The 17,598-nt window shown below is 41.2% G+C and overlaps 1 protein-coding gene across 2 annotated transcripts; it reads right to left on the reverse strand.

Annotated features, from left to right (window-relative positions):
• Window positions 1-254: 254 nt before the first annotated feature.
• itgb6 (integrin, beta 6) lies at window positions 255-13,154 on the reverse strand. 2 transcript variants are annotated; one of them, XM_085272605.1, is made up of 16 exons: window positions 12,917-13,154; window positions 10,880-10,949; window positions 10,475-10,554; window positions 10,098-10,296; window positions 9,752-9,998; window positions 9,454-9,619; window positions 9,192-9,353; window positions 8,959-9,054; window positions 8,618-8,707; window positions 7,338-7,472; window positions 5,318-5,732; window positions 5,008-5,230; window positions 4,437-4,531; window positions 2,410-2,526; window positions 2,161-2,327; window positions 255-798 (listed from the first exon to the last, which is right to left on the reverse strand). In XM_085272605.1, exons 2-16 carry the CDS (start codon window positions 10,932-10,934, stop codon window positions 700-702), a joined length of 2,346 nt encoding a protein of 781 aa, XP_085128731.1. In that variant the 5' UTR covers window positions 10,935-10,949; window positions 12,917-13,154; the 3' UTR covers window positions 255-699. The 2 variants fall into 2 exon arrangements, with proteins under 2 accessions (XP_085128731.1, XP_085128726.1); XM_085272600.1 differs by having other exon boundaries at window positions 10,475-10,557.
• Window positions 13,155-17,598: the final 4,444 nt, after the last annotated feature.

The raw sequence follows: 17,598 nt of genomic DNA on the forward strand, positions 1-17,598 counted from the left end.
ATAAAGCACCCTAGCTTATTGCAATTTCAGTCAGATTTGCAAACAAGTAATCAAACTGACACACATTGAATAAAGGGCCTTAGTATCCAGGGCAAGTTGCCTTGTTAAAAAATGGAAACCCTGAGCACTGTGTGATCCCACTGTAAGCAAAATAAATTTTAAATTTTGTTTCTTGCAGGTAAATCAAATCAGTCTGCTCACTCTTTGTGAGAACTGTGTTGTAACCTGCAATTAAAACCCAAATTGCAGAGGAGTCATTTCAAAAATGCCAAATCCAACTTTAATTATGTGCCACATACCATTAAAAAAAAAACCTCAGAACAACAGTTATTAAAATTAAAGGCTCAGCCTTGTTTTACAGTAAAACAATCGACACATTATTACCAAAAAAACATCTCTTACACCTGTATATTTATACATTTTCATTCAGTAGTAGATCACTTGTAGTGTAGACTTCTCCTTTACCAAGTTGCAAGTTGCAGTACACGTAGGGCCATGCAATAGAAATGTCCAGTGTTTGACAGTACAGTGCACTTCTACAGCAGCAAATTCATCTCGCAGTGTTTGTCTGTTCACAGTGTTGTCTACTGTGCTAGGACATCTCTGAATTAACACAGGGATTCGTACAAAAACTATTCTCTGTCTCATACACACACAAAGTCACACACTTAAGTGCACTCAGACGCATCCAGTTCGTCATCAGTAGTGATTCATTGTGATAGTCTTTTCTTTCTGTGCATTTTTATAAGTTACATTTCTGTATGTAGATGTTGAGCTCCTGAACAGAGGGTTGGTCCCCTGAAAGAAAACAAAGAAAGAACACAATGACGTTTAGATTTTTACAGATGCCACAGAAAGACCAAAACCAACAACACACTAGTCCTGTAAACCTTCCAAACTGCCTGAAGCTCATTTGGCCCAAATCAGAAATCTCAGTGAGCTTGTTTAATGTTAAAGTTAATGATAGCACAGTTTAAAAAAAGACTGAACAAGTATGGAAGGGTTGCAGTAGAAGCCTCTTTTTCTCTCTAAAAAGAACACGGCAGCACAGTTTAGGTTTGCAAAGTTGCATGTGAACAAACCACACGATTTCTGGAACAATGTCCTGTGGACAGATGAGACCAAAGTGCAGATGTTTGGCTGTAATGCACGGCACCACATTTGGAAAAAACAACAACACAGAATATCAGCACAAACACCTCATACCAACTGTCAAACAATGTGGTGGAGGGGTGATGATTTGGTCTCGGTTTGCAGTCGCAGGACCGGGGCACCTTGCAGTCATTGGGTCCACCATGAACTCTTCTGTATACCAAAGTGTTCTAGAGTCAGATGTGATGCCATCTCTCTGACAGCTAAAGTTTCAGAGAGATGGCCCAAGTAGATCAGTAAATCTACAACAGAATGGCTGAAACCAAAGTCCAGACCTCGACCTGCCTGAAATGCTGTTACAGTAACTTTTCAATTCTATTCTATTCTATTTTATTTATATAGTGCGAAATCACAACACCAGTCACCTCAAGGTGCTTTATATTGTAAAGTAGACCCTACAATACAACACAGAAAACCCCAACAATCACACGATACCCTATGAGCAAGGCGACAATGGAAAGGATAAACTCCCTTTTAACAGGAAGAAACCTCCAGCAGAACCAGGCTCAGGGAGGGGCGGCCCCAACCTGCCGCGACCGGTTGGGGTGAAGGGAGGAAGATAAGACAAAAGACATGCTGTGGAAGAGAGCCGGAGATTAATAATAACTAATGATTAAACCCAGAGACGTGTATAAACACATAGAGAGTGGAAAAGGTGACTGTGCATTAATGAATACCTATAAGCCCCAATGACCTGAAGCACAGTTGTAAAAAACAGTGGGCAAAAATTCCACCGCAACAATCTTAGAGACTGATAAAGTCACACAGAATTTTTTTCTCTATTTGTTGCTGCCAAAGGTGTTTCTACAAGCTACCGAGTCACGGGATGTATGTCAGTGAATATTAGTGGGAACAGTTTAGTTATGAGAGACACCTCGCCATCAGACTTTGTCCACCCTTTTGAATATCTAATGAATGTCTAATACATTATTTTGCTTTTTAATTATTCATCTGAGCCCAACAAAAAGATATTAGAAAGAATAAAAGCGAAGTCATCCACGGTCTTACCGACTGCCAGTTTGCCTTTGCCCTCTCAGCCTCAAACTTGGCCACCTCCTTTTGGTCATGGACTGACACCAACACCTTCCACACACCCAGCAGGATCAGGCCGATACAGACGACAGAAAGGGAGACCCCGAGAAGAATCATGGGGATGTTGGGTGGCTCTGGACATCCTGAGACAGGACATGAGAGCGAGATGAGACTTGCACCGGGAGTATCTTTCACTTTAGTCGTCTACGTTGGTGTCAAGCTTACCGTACATCTGCAGATCATAGGCAGTGGTGTCCGTCTCACCTTCCACCACTTTAAATGACGCCCAGCACTCATTCTTCATCATAAACGTGCACGACATAGAAGGACTCTTGTCATAATCTGTGAGGAAATGTGAACATACATATCCATAAGGTAAGGCTATCATCTTCCCTTTGACATTGTGCTGAGAATGTCAGATGATATACTCTGCTCTGTTGTGCTGTCAGTGTGACTTCATTATCTAAGACTAGAATCTGGTGTGTGTGGACCGAACCATTGTGTTTCACATCTGAAGCTTGAAAATCTTCTGTGATAATCAGATATGCCTCTCAGCTTGCACAAGTACAGCGGCTTTAAAATCAACTCCTCTACAAAGGAAGACCAGGTTCTTTGGCTATTCACAGGCACCATAATAGCTTTGCCTGTACAACAAGGTAAATAATATGTTCCCCATTGTTCCACACTGCCCAAAAGGACATGGATGGCGTTGTGTTAGAGAGGGGGGGTGCAGACTTCACAGAGACACCCGAGTCAATGGAGGTCAGCATTCCTCCAAAGCAGCGACCCTGGCTGAAACTTAGCAGGCCTCTGTGTTGATAGCACCACCATGAATAAGAACCCTTGCAGGACAGGGAGGCAAAAACTTGATGTTATTTGATTTTAATATATTTTGCTTGGTTTTAAGGAGTTGCTACATTTTAGCACATTTAAAAAAAGCTATTTTAAATATTTTGCTCCTGGCCATTCTTCAAAATATGTCATATATGTTTTGAAGGTTTTCTTTCATTAATTACTATTTACCCACTAAGGGGCGTTAACCTGCATAGACTTAAAACCTGCATGAGATCCAGTATCTCTTGGTGGCAGTTAAAAACCAGCTTTATTTGATTGATTTAAATCAATACCAGTAACTAAGGATTGTTAACATGCATAGACTTGAAACATTCGTTGACAGTTGCAAGCAGGTCCTGTTTTGCAAATTCTTCCTTGTGAACATCATACAAGAGAGTCTGATATACAGATTTAGGTGTCAAATTGCCGTTTACCCCACAGCGAGTTTGTGAACATGAATTGCAAAAAGTAACCAAACAGAAGTGAAAAAGCAATTTCTCTCAACAGTCAACAGGCTGTCCTTCTAGCTGTGGATTCACACAGTTTTCATACCGTCGCTTGCAGTGTATTGTACTATCAGGCCAGAGAGACCTGTGGATTTAAAGGTGTCACAGGACTCAAACAAATGAAGGTCAAGGTCAAATGCTTAGTCAACCTAGGTACTCATATCCCCCAAGGCCTAGTATATTGTTGTGAAGTTTGAAGATGATCCATAAAAAATTGTGGGTGATAGTTTTTACTGATTTTCACATTTTGAGTGACCTTGACCCGATTTTCAACAAAATGAAATCAGTTCAAGCTGTTACTGGCATCTACAATCACAAAAAAATATTTGAAAATGATATCTTGAAAACTGTGGACACTAGGCTGCTTACATCCTCCTTCTCTTTGGGGGAGAGAATAATTGTTTTGTGTTACTGAACCAGGAATACCTGGAAGGCCTAAATACCAGCTAGCTCTTTCTGATGTAACACCCTGAAAAGGCAGGACTGGGTTTTTTAGCCACACCACCTGCTCAACTTGCCAGATTAGTCTCACTGTGACTTTGTCCTTTTGTCTGAAATGCAAGTCAAACTGTTTGGTCATCATTTTTGACTCAGTGGAGGAGTGATCTAAAAATAACAGTAGTCTTGAAAACCTTTGCGGGGCTTTCCAACAAGATAACATTGAATAAGGAAGGGCCGAACTTAAAGCAGATATGGTTTTATGATTTTTATAGCCAGAGTTAGAAAATGTATCGATTGCACCTTGTAGAGCAACATTACTAGAGACAAATGGGAAGGTTTGTATGTGGTGATTTAGTGATTTACCCCATTAGGTAAGTAAGTTTAGTTTAGGTTACGGTTAGAGTTCAGTGAGTTAGACTAAGAAGCTGAATGAAAGTAAAGTAACAACAGGTAAGTTAGGGAATCCTTTACCTCCTGTTGTATTGATGGAAATTGTAGTAGCGCTGCACCTTTGATCACATGACTCAGCATCATCCTGATCTTGAAGATGGCACTCTACACAGGTCCTAGTGTTGAAATGAGCAGGAAAACGAAAGGTTAAGATGATGCAGCAAGCATTTCTTGAGGCTTCAATCACTGACATGGGGCGAAAGGAGAAATCACAGTCGTGGTCACTTATCAGCTTTTTTCCCAAGGCTTCTCTCACTCTCTATCACGGGTTCCCCCCCTCCACAGTAAGAGTAGTATCAAATGGTCCTGGCCCTGACAGCTGCTTTACAATGAAGAAAGGAAATCTCTCAATGCTGTGTTGGGGACATTAGTATCTTTTGAAGTTACATGGAAGGTGTAGACACATGTGAACAACAGGACCAGAACCTGATATGCCTGAACTCCAAAGAGCAGACAGATCACGCGGCGCAAGGAGACGATATCTTGTATCTCTGAGGTAAAGAAATACCAATCACCGAGGTGACGCTGACAAAATACTCGACATTACACCCTCGTTCGGCTGAAAGAAGCGATGGAATGAGTGCGCTCTCACCTTGCAGATGTACAGGAGCTTCCACAGGTTGGACACTTCTCACACTTGTCCCCAGATGCTCCGGGTACAGTGCAGACACAGTGGCCACATACACATTTCCCCCTGCCGCTGCAAAGTGAGCCATCCTTAGATGTGCACGCCTCCATGCTGGTGCTGCAGTTACAGTACTGCCCTTTCCATCCGTGTTCACAAACACACTCTCCGCAGTCGCACACTCCATGGCCTACAAACAAGAAATCTTCATTTATAATAAAAGGCTTTCCACAAAAACACATGAATAAGTCAGAAGCATTCGCATGAAGTTACTCACCTCCGCAGAGCTCCCCACGGAAGAGAACACAGGAGTAATTGTCACACTCGCAGTAGGGACCGTAGATGCGCCCAAAACTGGATGCATGACACACACACTGTCCACAGTAGCACTGCCCCTGACCACTGCATATTTCAGACTGATTGTTTGCGAGGCAGTTGCTCAACAAAGTGCTCTCCTCATTGCATTCGCACTGCGCTCCCAGGAAGCCCGGCTGACATATGCACACGCCGCACTGGAAAACCCCCTGGCCTTCAGTGCACTGGCTGCTGTCTGACTTTGGAGGCTCACAGTCACAGGAACAAAGGGACTGCACTTCTATCTCCAAACTGTCCTGAAGGCCTACAGGTCTGAGGGAAAAGTGCCGAACTCCTGACAGGCATCCCAGAAGCTCCACAGACACATTGAACACTACCTGAGGAGCAAAAACAAGGAGGGCATCAAAATAAGATCAAACTAAGAACAGACTGCAAATATTCTGCCTGCGAAAAGTCAGCGCTATTAATCCCCACAGCAACGCCATTGATAATTGGGGGCTTTTTCATCTGTTTTAGACAGCACAGCTAAGAGAGAGAGGAAAAACTTCGGATTTGAACCAGCTAAACAAGATCATTAAGCCCTGATGTTGGTGAAAGTAAGTAAACTAGTTCCTCCGTTCTTCTTCTTCTTTCAGCTGCTTCCTTTAGGGGTCGCCACAGCAGATCACCTATCTCCATTTCACGTATCTGTAGCATCGCCCTCTGTTACACCAACCTTCTGCATGTCCTCCTTCACTACATCCATGAATCTTCTGTCATCTTCCTATGTTCCTCCATCTTTAACTTTGTCCAATATATCCACCATCCCTCCTCTGCACATGCCCCCGGAGGAAGCCACCCGAGGGATTGATGAAGTCTTATCTAATCTAAGTTCTTATCCTGTCCTAGCGTGTTTTATGCATTTGTGTTTTGACAGACAAACTGGTTGATTTTTTTTCTCTCTCAGAAATATTGTCTGATCTATCAGTTACAAGTGCTAAAGCCTCAAATTCACCAGGTCTCCCTCTAATCAACATTAGTCTCTGACAAAAAACAACTTAAAAATTTCCAGATTTACACAACACATTCCTATCTGACCCAATCCAAACAATTCTTCAGGTACAACTAAGGCATGAATGTTGACGAGGCAGAGTGCACGTTGTGTTATTTTTCACCTGTCAGTCTGTGTATAGATTTTTTTTTTACATACTTTTACAAGTTTATAAAGCACTGCAGGTCTTGCAAAGTTCTCTGCATACACTAAAATTAAGCTTTTACTGTTGTAGTGAAAGACCGAACACAGTTAGAAAGACCTAACACTCTTGAGCTGTTAGGACTGTCTGTGTGTTAGAATAGTCTTTTGTCCCTTCCATTATTTAGTTTCACAGGCGTAACAACAACAGAACAAACACAGCATCCCATTCTCTCTCTGACACACGCTCCAAGTGCAAAAAAATAGCATACAATAATAATCGATACTCTTAATAGTATAATTCCAGCGTTTTGATCAGCACCATGGACAACATCCGGGGTCAGATGTCATGGGAATGAACGCTAACACTATTTTCTTCAGCTAAGCTCCCACAAACTCAAAACAGATTTAGCCTTGTTTCAGTTCGTGAGGAAAAATGTACACTGCATAAAAGCTAGGCTTTGATTCACAAGACAGAACCATGGGCATAGTGGAACTCCTATAGTATGTCCACTTCATCATAACACCATGATTATGAGCTTCCAGTATACTTTAGAGGAGAGGGCCCTCCTGCCTTCAGGACCCAGGGATGATGCCCTCCTGATGCCTTGTGAGAATTAATGCCTTTGTTTAGTTTCCTTTAAGCTTTCAACTTTTGTTCACATTTAATCTTAAATATCTACATTTTTTATGTTATGTTTGGTGTTTCACTAGAATTGTTAATAACTGTTCTTGTCTGATGAGATAGTTTAATGAAAGGCACTTCAAAAAATTTTAAAAAATGAAGCAATTTGTAACAACAGCAACTCACCGTCTCTCCTGGTTTGATGTTGGAGCAGCGTTTTAGATCAGGGAGGATAGTTCCATTAGGGCAAACGGTTGTGAAAGACATGTGCAGCTCCTTCGTGGCTCCAAGGACCTCTAGTTCAATCTCTGAGCGAAGTTCCTGGAAAACAGATTATGTGTATTGTGAGCCATATGAGAACACAATGGGCAGCACACCTCAGTACTGATCAGGTTTCTCCTTCAAAAAAATCAAAAAAAAAAAAAAAAGCAAAACTAAGTTAACTAAAATCAAATCAGATTTTCCTTTTGTTCAGTCAAGATGAAGTGGGATTTCCAGCGCTGTCAGATGAATTATACTTTTCACCCTGCATTGACCTGACCTGACACCTCATGTCTAATTCTTTTTTGGGGGGGTGAGTCAGCATCCCAGGTGCGCTGCACTGTATAAAGCACCTGAAGAAAGTGTGACAGCTAACCTCAGCTTGAGAAAATAGTGTGCTTGACTGACTAATGAACTCTGTAACGGCCCGTCTGACTGCTAACAGAGGGCATATTGTGTGCTTCCTGGCTTTAGTGTTGGTAAGGAAGAAGAAAACCGGAGCACTTATGGGATACACCCAGCTGAGGATGGATTAAGTAGATAAAACGCATCTAAAGAGACTTCGCTGTTACTCATCAGAATTACAGGTGAGTGCAAGTACTCAGAGCGTTCCAGTTAAGCACCACATCTACAATCACTGTGATGACAGGGACTCTGCTAGTGCGGCAGAGACTAAATGTGGGTTTAAATGACGCAACCGATGAAGTAATTAGAGGACTGCACAACTACCAGTCATCGCCGCCAAGGGGGATTTACAAAACGACGCACGGTGGATGAGATGGGCGGAACGAAAACGACCAAGAGTGAGGAAAAAAGAGGCAGTGTGCGGGAGAGGGAGGGGAAGTTTAGAGCAAATCAGATTTGGAGGGGGCGAGGAGATGAAACGGTTGGGACAAGCAGAAACATGCTGGCCAACATGCTGATGCAGAGTGTTGGGAGGTAGAGGGGAAAATGTGATAGAAGAAAGAATAAAAGAAGGAAAAGAAATAATAACAAAGGGGTGGAGAAAATAAAAATAGTAACATACCAGTTTGCTATAGATACATTTTCGTGCCTGCACCATTAAATATTACTTGATTTTAAAAAAAAATTGTCTTATGACTTTTACACACACACACACACACACACACACACACACACACACACACACAAAGCCACACATCCACTCTGCCAGCACATCCTGATTATCAGGCCCTTTTATTTACTTTGTATGCTGTTACAATCAGTTCCAGGATGTTCCGCGAGTCTTTCGCCACGACTCCAACAGTGGCACCAGGTATGAGCTCTGCATAGTTCTAAGAGACACAGAAAACAAAACAAAAAAAACAGATAAACAGTAATGTCACTGTTACAAATACGGGAAGCTCATCACCACACATCTTCCCTAAAAGAACAGTACGAAAAGGAGTGTGGAAGAGAAACGGGGCCAGTTGTAACAAGTTGAATGCAACTCAGAAGATAAATATGCTAACCTCACAAACACTTGTGTTATTCAGCTCTCTAGTTTGATCTCTTCTAACAGGGAAAAAAACTAGGGAGCTGTTACCATGTAGTTGTCTTTCTGGTCTTCTGTCACTGCAAATATCAGCAAGATGTTGTTGTCCACCAGCTTATCAATCAGCTGACCAAGAGTTGGATATTCCTGAAAAAAAAAGGTTACATTTCTAAGAGGTTTCAGGTGATTATTTACCATGAGTTACCACAGTGTTAGAGGAGAAAGCCAAATAATAATGAAAAATAATAATCCTAGATGAATCAAATGATAAAATCAGGTTTTACATGCACTGTGGACTTTGAGTATTCATTGTTGGCATCCAGGTGACACTGCCCGTCATTGGGAATCACAATACCGGCCAGCCTGCTGTCCATCCCGAAGTGTGAGTTGCCATCGCTGACAAACACCAGCAAACGCATGGAGTCGTTCCTCCAGCCGATCTTGTCCTAGCAGGAGACACACAGCTGCTCTGAAAAAAACAGTTGGCGAGGTGGCGTCACAAACGAACGGCCGGCATCTTTGGAACCTTGAAATGGGAAATGTTACCCCACAAACGGCTGCTTGCATGATGGCGTCGAAACCACACTCCGTGTCGTCAATGTTTGCAGATATATGCTGCACGGCGATTATCTCGTTGAACTTGCTGGTGTTGCTCGTCAGAGACAAGACGTGCTTGTAGCCAAACGTCGGTAAGCAGGTGTTGTCTATACGGCTGTAATGTAACAAGACATTAAAAGCGAGCGTTAGAAGAGTAAGAGTGTCAGATTTACAAGATCAGAGCATTTTAAAAAAACAAAAAGAAACAAACTTCTACTCATGTTTAGATTTTTATTTTAATGTAAACCTGCACGGGTTGGCCAGTTCTTCTTCTGTGATCTTGATGAAGGGCAACAAGGGTTTCTCCACAAAAGAGCCAAAGCCCATTCGAAATTTACTCGTGAGCTTCGCCATTTCTTTTGACAAAGTAGAGCCCAAGTCTTTGATCATCTTCAGATCGTCGATCATGGATGCTGACAGGTCCATCAGGTAGTACATGTCCACAGGATAGTCCTCTTTGTGTTGAACCTTCACCTGGAAGGTCACCTCACTGCCTGTGCGAGAAACAAAATCAGGCCACGTTTTATCTCTCTGAACTCAAAAAACTGCTTCAGAAGACAAATCGTCACTTCAGAAGATGTCCGACTGCATACCAGGTCGGAGCTTGAGGGACATTTTTTGAGGGAATATCTGTGTGCTATTAGTGCTGCCCATCTTCTTCCCAAGTGGCTGATCCTGGAGGATCTGGTGTTTGGAAACAGGGAACTGCAGCAGGTCCCTGGCACATCCCTTTTCCAGTAAGACATCCAGTGTGTCACATCTTTGTGTGACTGAAAACCAGTCTGTGAAATTCTGACAAACAAAGGGGAACATGTGACAAGTAGCAACCTCAGTTTGCAGGCTGTTTTACAGCAGGCCATAAAGATTATTACTTTGTCATCAGCGTCATCATGTAAATCAAACATGAGAAGATATTTTGCAAAAAATCACTTCACTTTAAATGTGACTGTCTTCTCGTATAGCTGCTCACCTCCTGTGTGCACCAGGCGCACTGGGGGCTGAGTTGCAGACAGTCGTCACAAGTCACAGCACTGCCGGCTGAACACAAACCTGCTGCACAGCACATAAACAGGTAAGGGTTGTCAGCACAGACCAGAGTCCAACACTAGAAAAAGTCTGCATTTATGGTGTCATTTTTTATTTACTTATTGATATGATTATTTTAATCTGTGTGTTTATTCTAATCCTTAGTAGTAGTAAATGTGTAGTCCAGTGTAGTAAATGTAACATAATTCTTGGTTTCAAATTTTAATACCTTCTCACAATAAAACATCCCAACCACTCTTCAGTGCCAAGACAGCATTGTTGACTTGCTCTTGAGTGACTACTACTTTGCAAATGAGCTTTTAAAAAGAAAGCCAGGACTTCAGCTTACCCTCCACGGCGTTGATCCAGTACCGGAGAATCAGGCTCAGCAGTAGAAGCCCCATGAGTCCGTGAGGTTACTGGTTGATAAGAAACACAAGGTGAATGTTTCAGGTTATTTCATAGCGCGTTAACAGGAGTGAAGCCTATCCAGCGTCATGGCTCCTCTCTTCAGCCAAACGTAGGCTACAATAAGAGAGGAGTTTGCTTTCCACCACCTGGATAGAGGAGGAGGAGGAGGTGAGGGGCTGCCTCTACCTGCCCTGCCTTTTTAAGTCAACTTCCGTCCAGGTGAGAACGCGAGGCGGGCGCGAGGAGAAAACAAACCGCAAGCAAACCGCTAGCTGATGTCTCCCCTTCTTATTTAGCTGTTCGTTAATGAATCAGGTTTGTTCCCACCGTCTGTGTCTGTGTATTAGTAAGGAATAAGATAGGAAATAGGAATTCTTAGTTAAAAGTAACGTGAAGCCAAAAATAAACGGCATTGCAAATAAATTAATAGGTAAATAAAAATATTAAAAAGGCCTATTTTTCTCCTAGAAATAATTAGCTTATTATTTCAAGCTAAATGCGTACTTCCCCTTTAATATCAGGAGGTAAAATCTTACAGTATATCACAGATTCAGGCGTGACAAATGTGTAATTGAATGTCTTTTCTACTTTAAAAAAAAAAAATATGTATATAAAGTAGGTAAAATTAGCTCCACCTTGCATCAGCTACAGTGTTTCTGTAGTATGAATGGCCTTTAAAAAATAGTCGTGTTTGTGTTATGTAAGTGTGAGTGACTTTCTTGTTAAGGCTAGATTGCTTGTAAATTTGAAACTGAAGTAAAAGTACAACATTCTGTTCTAATGAAGCATTAAATGTGGCTTAATCCTTCATATTAAGCTATGCCATTTTGTTATGAGCTAATGATAGCAAACTAGTGTTGCTTTTGAATGTACTCTCTTTCTCTCTGTTAGGCCATCCCCTTGAAGTCTCTGTGCTTTTAAAAATGTTGTTGTTCTCTGTGAGGCCCTGGCGGCGCACCTTGTCACTCTGGATTTGAAATATGAGATTGTTTATACCCTCATTACAATGCTGCTACAGTGTAATAGGCTAGAATTAAGCTACAGTCAAATGGGATCGCTGAAATTGTGTGTGGAGAGGAATAATAAAGTGCAGACAGGGCACGCCATGAGCAAATAAATCCTTCAAAACTCTATTCTGTGGGCTCTATAACAGAAGTTATGTTAATATTTAACACAGCGACTCAGAGAACATGAGTCAGTGTCACTGTCTCACAAGAATTTTCCAGCTTGACGATTAACTCACGATGAAAACCAGGCCTATCGCAAGATATGAAATATGATCAGTGTGTGTGTGTGTGTGTGTGTAATAGAAGGGGAGGAGGGGTGTGGCTGAGTAGGTGTTGAACTATTGACAGCTGCAGTGCAGATATCCCCGCATGTCCTAAGTTAGAGGAATCTCACAATTCAGCACCACACCCCTTCTGAATCTGTGAGACCCATCTGCCACCCCGAGTTAAACCCCACCTCCACTCCTCTTACAGCAAACCCTCTCACCCCTTAATGCCTCTTCTCCTTTTGTCTTTCATTGGCTCTCTTCTCCCAAGTTCTTTGTGTTGTGATCCATATTTTCCAGTAGCCTCTGCCATTTAATTCATGCCTCCTTCAGCTTAATTCTTCCCTTGTCTCACACTTCACTCCTCTCCTCTGAATTCCTCAACATGATGCAGTCCAACACCACTTTTGTAGCCTGTCATGTCCTGCTGTTTGTCCTGTGTGAGAGGTGTACTGCAGCATCACTGCCTCTGCACCTCACCTCGCTGTCTCATGTCTCAAAATGACTTTAAAACCTGTAGCCCTTCACTAGCATTTCAGAGATATTCAGGCTTTTTAAACCCAGTGGGACTCTTTAAACCACAAAGTAGCATTCTCAATGAGTATCAGGCCAATCAATATTTACAAATTCAGAGATCTCGTTCCCCTATCTCTCTTCTCTCAGCATTATACGCAAGTGTAATGCTGCAGTGAGCCGACTCACCTTCAAGGCTGTCCTCTGATAACATGCTGTCCCGTCTCAGTCTTTCTTCCTTGACATCAAGTGAAAAATGGAGAGAAGTGGAGAAGCATCAGCCCAGCACATTCAGTCCTATTGTATCCCAGCAATTGGCAGAGTAACAGTAAACCTATTGTAACGGCGCCCTTTATGAAGCATGGCGCTAGGATGACCCTGCTGCCCGTGCTCCTTGGCTCATGTGTGTGTGCGCGCTCGTGTGAGTGTGTGTGTCTGGAAGTTTGTAAGTATGTGTGCATGTATGCATTCTGGGGTCGTGTGTGGGTGTTTGTACAAGCTCTAGCTTGCATGTGTGTGTGTGTGTGTGAGTGTATCTGTGTGTATGTGTAGGGGGAGGCCGCAACGACAATGAGTGACGGTAACAACTGCTGGCTGTGAGACCTCCAGATCCAGCTTCTTTATTAAGAGTCGATCTGACTGATGTGCTAGTGTTGCACTCTAGAGGCTAAACCCTTTATGAACTGGATCACAACACTTCTGACTCAAAGACCTTGTGATTAGTCAGGATTCTGCGTGTGTGCTTGTGTGTGTGTGTTTTGCTACAATTACTTCCTGCAGTGAGGAGGAGGAGGACGCGAGTGTCTAAGAGAAGGAGTGTCAGAGCGTAATACAGCCTCCTTCTTGCAGTGGTATGGTAGGAATGCAGGTGTACATGGATATGTTAGTGAGAAAAATAATAACTGTAAGTTATTACTGTTAAGACAACACCAAAGGATTCTTTTCTTTGAGCCTCATTTCTGATCTAAAGAGTCTACAAACAAATGCACTTGAGCTGAATGCTAATCATCACCATATTACTAAATTTCACAGAATGCCATGTAATGTGAGGCTAAAAAGAGGCTAAAAAGTCAACCTCATCAGGGGGTTCAGCAAATATAAATACAAAAAATATAAAAACGTCTGAGCATAGGATAAGCTGCGGTTTGCGTCGAGATTAAGAAGGGATCAGGTCACAGGAGTGGTTGTTCCTAATTATGATCCATTCCAGAAGTCTGAATCGCTGTTGGTCTTGAAGTCTGCTTACTGACAAAACAATACCCATTGTCTGCCAAACAAAACTGATGTGAGGTGGTCAAGCCGAGGAGCTGTGCTGACATGTACATCAACAGTGTTTCTTTCTCTTGACAGTAGTCTGATTCACTGTGGAAAAAACTGAAACATAAAGTGGAGATTATTCTTTTGATATTTAACTGGATGGTACATCAGTGTGAATGTCCTTAGGTTGAATACCCATTCAATCCACAACTCACAGAAGGAAAGCTTTGGAGTTCCAGCTTTTCCCCCGTAATAAATGAAATCACTATTTAAAAACTGTATTTAGATTTTACTCTGGTTATTTTTGTCTGATATTATTATTTTTGTTTGATGATATACAAAATGTATGTAGGGTGACAAATATGCAACAGAACAAGAAATCAGGAAGGAGCACATAGTGTTTCACAGAATTGTACATGTTATTTTTTTGCTGGACCATTGTTTGATTTGAATGAAAAAGAAGAGAATACATACATATATATAAACTACCAGTCAAAAGTTTGGACACACCTTCTCATTTAATGGTTTTTCTTTGCTTTCATGACTATTTACATTGTAGATTCTCACTCAAGGCATCCAAACTATGAATCAGCACATATGGAATTATGTAGCAAACAAAGTGTGAAATAACTCAAAACATGTTTTATATGTTAGAGTTTCAAAATAGAAACCCTTTGCTTTGATTAGTGCTTTGCACACTCTTGGCATTCTCTCGATGAGCTCCATGAGGTAGTCACCTGAAATGATTTTCCAACAGTCTTGAAGGAGTTTCCAGAGATGCTGAGCACTTGTTGGCTGTTTTGCATTTCATTCTGCGGTCCATCTCATTCAAAACCATCTTGACTGGGTTTAAGTCAGGTGACTGTGGACTGTGAACCATGCACATAGAGACCATCCGTTCACCTTTTCTGCGTCACACAAAGACACGGCAGATAGAACGAAAGATCTTTAGACCAAAGTACAGTTTTCCACTGGTTTAATGTCCATTCCTTGTGTTTCTTGGCCCAAACAAATCTCTTCTGCTTGCTGCTTTCCCTTAGTAATGGTTTCTTAGCAGCTATTTGACCATAACTGCCTGATTCGCACAGTCTCCTCTGAACAGTTGATCTAGAAATGTCTCTGCTACTGGAACTCTGTGTGGCATTTATCTGGGCTCTAATCTGAGGTGCTGTTAACTTGAGATTTTGGAGGTTGGGGACTCAGATGATTTTATCTTTGGCAGCAGAGGGGACTTTTGGTCTTACTTTCCTGGGGCGGTCCTCATGTGAACCAGTTTCGTCATTGGGCTTGATGGTTTTTGCAACTGCATTTGGGGACACATTTAAAGTTGTAGCAATTTTCCAGACTAATTGACTTTCAGTTCTACAAAGTATTGATGGACTGTCGTTTGTCTTTACTTTGCTGATTGGTTCTTGCCATAATATGAATTCTAACAGTTGTCAAATAGGGCTGTCAGCTGTGTACCAACCTGACTTCTGCACAACACAACTGATGGTCCCAACCCCATTATGAAGGCCAAAGGTTTGCATCATTGTCAACAAAACAAAGGGAATATAAAATATGAAAGTTTTTTGTTTGCTATATAATTCCATAATCTTGCTTCATATACAGTATGTGATGTCTTCAGTAAGTATCTACAATGTAGAAAGTAGTAAAAACATACATATGTATATGTATACATATATGTATATATGCAAACCTGTCAGAAGGTGCTTCTGGCTATACTTTTAATGGCTAAGTATTGTGACTCAGCATGGGGAAATGTATAAACATGACTTGCATAACAGGAACTAGGAATGAGAAATGATAACAAATGTTCCCTTCAATGCTTTGTTTATAATAGCATTTGACGTTTGTGACACTTCTGAAAAATGTTGTTGACTACATTTGGAAAACCGCAATTCATCATAAGTCCAAATTTTCTACTTTAGGTTTGGTTTCAGCTGTGAAACAATAAAGGCGTTATTTATTTAAGACAATGATTACTCCTCTGACTATTATTAGTTCTTTATAATATTAATATTTTAACTATTCATAAACAAAATAAAGTTTGGCTCAGATGTGGAAGTATATTTTAAATATAAACTATTTTAAGAATTGAGCTCAGCTGATGTTTAGGCAAAGCAGCAGAACAATCCATCATAAAAAATTTTTTGAAAGTATTCAGACTGAACAACAACAACATATTAATATAGTTTCCCTATTAAAATAACTTATGATGAAGAAAAATGTTGCTTGTGTCTGTTCTATATATTGTTTTACTGATGCCTGAAGCATCATTTTATTGTTTTACTTGGTCATGGTCGAGCAAGTTTTTCTTAATGCTTTTATCAGTAACTGAAACTAACGATGAAGCCAACATGATAATCCAGAGCCCGCACCTCGTATAAACTTAACAATTATGTATATATATCAGAATTTTATTGTTAATAACTAAAAGATAATAATAATAATTTTTGTTCTACCCTCAAATAGTCGCCGTTAGCTAGCTTCTGCTAGCTTCTTGGTCCTGGAATGGATTTCTTTTTGTTTTTGATGCGACTTTAAAACTGATAAGATCTGTTGATCTTATCTGGGCTGTACCAGTGAAACTCATTTTTCTCAGTGTAAAGATGTTTAACTACACATTTCATCCCATTTGAGAAAAAGTAGTGCAGTTTTAACAGTTAAGTAAATGTATTAAATAAAGGAATTTGTCACCACAAATAAATAAATGTATACAATTATATAGAATTAATTACCGGTATATATAAAGTTCTGGTGGCTCACTAGCCAGACTAATTGACAGAAAATGCCACCTGTGTTTTTATTGTTACTATTTATCTATTACTAATTACTTTTTTTTGAATGGCAATGGGGAAGGTCTTTATCAGCAAGAGAAAATATAAAACTCAAAAAGATATAACAAATATATGATCTCCTACACATTTTCCAACACTCTCTAGTGGTCTGGATTGGAGTCTTTACCAGGCTTATTCAGCCTGATTGCATCTCACTTTTTGGATACATGCGTATTTCACTAAATGCATGAAAACAAGTACTGTAGGAGTCCTCTCTGTGTCTATGCCCCAACTCTGACCTTGGTCTTTCCCAAGGGATCAGTGCCATGTGTCCTCTCAGCTGTGGAGAACGAGAGAGAGGGATTTGTCTTGTATGTGACGTTCAAAGGTCTGATTCCCTTACAATAAGCATTTGATTGACATGAGAGTGTGCATGAACTACATGTATGTATGTATATATGTATATATATTCCTGGTGTGGGGGTCGGAGAGGTGTGGGGATGATGGCTAATCTTGCACCCCGAGTGCTTTTGATCCCTTCAACTAGTAAGAGATGCGCGCATGGTGCCTTTATGTCCCTGGGATCAGCTGTGCTATGTCAGAGCTTAAGAAGGGAGATCCGGCACATGAGTGAGACTACAAAGCCTGTGTGCCCGAAATAGTGCAGGAAAGGGCTGGGGTGCGAGCACACATGTCGCACTTGTTGCTAATTTGATCCAGTATAAGTTGCATAGATAAGAGCAGACTTACAACAGTCCTTCAGAAATGATCTCTGGATTCAAATATGCTGGGCAGCTTTGGCTCTCAGCACCCTCTGCTGGCAGATAATTGGTA

Source organism: Mchenga conophoros, linkage group LG1, assembly GCF_057382185.1.
Source record: "Mchenga conophoros isolate Kocher_MC1m ecotype Shallow Benthic linkage group LG1, M_conophoros_male_GT1.1, whole genome shotgun sequence".
Classification (NCBI taxonomy): Eukaryota; Metazoa; Chordata; class Actinopteri; order Cichliformes; family Cichlidae; genus Mchenga; species Mchenga conophoros.

Excerpts from the sequence above, each read along its gene's own strand:
- itgb6 (XM_085272600.1), bottom strand. The coding sequence starts at position 10,934 with ATGGGGCTTCTACTGCTGAGCCTGATTCTCCGGTACTGGATCAACGCC. Across the intron at positions 10,297-10,474 it reads GCGCCTGGTGCACACAGGAG|AATTTCACAGACTGGTTTTC; the intron begins GTGAGCAGCTAT and ends TTTGTTTGTCAG. Across the intron at positions 5,733-7,337 it reads ACATCAAACCAGGAGAGACG|GTAGTGTTCAATGTGTCTGT; the intron begins GTGAGTTGCTGT and ends TTTGCTCCTCAG.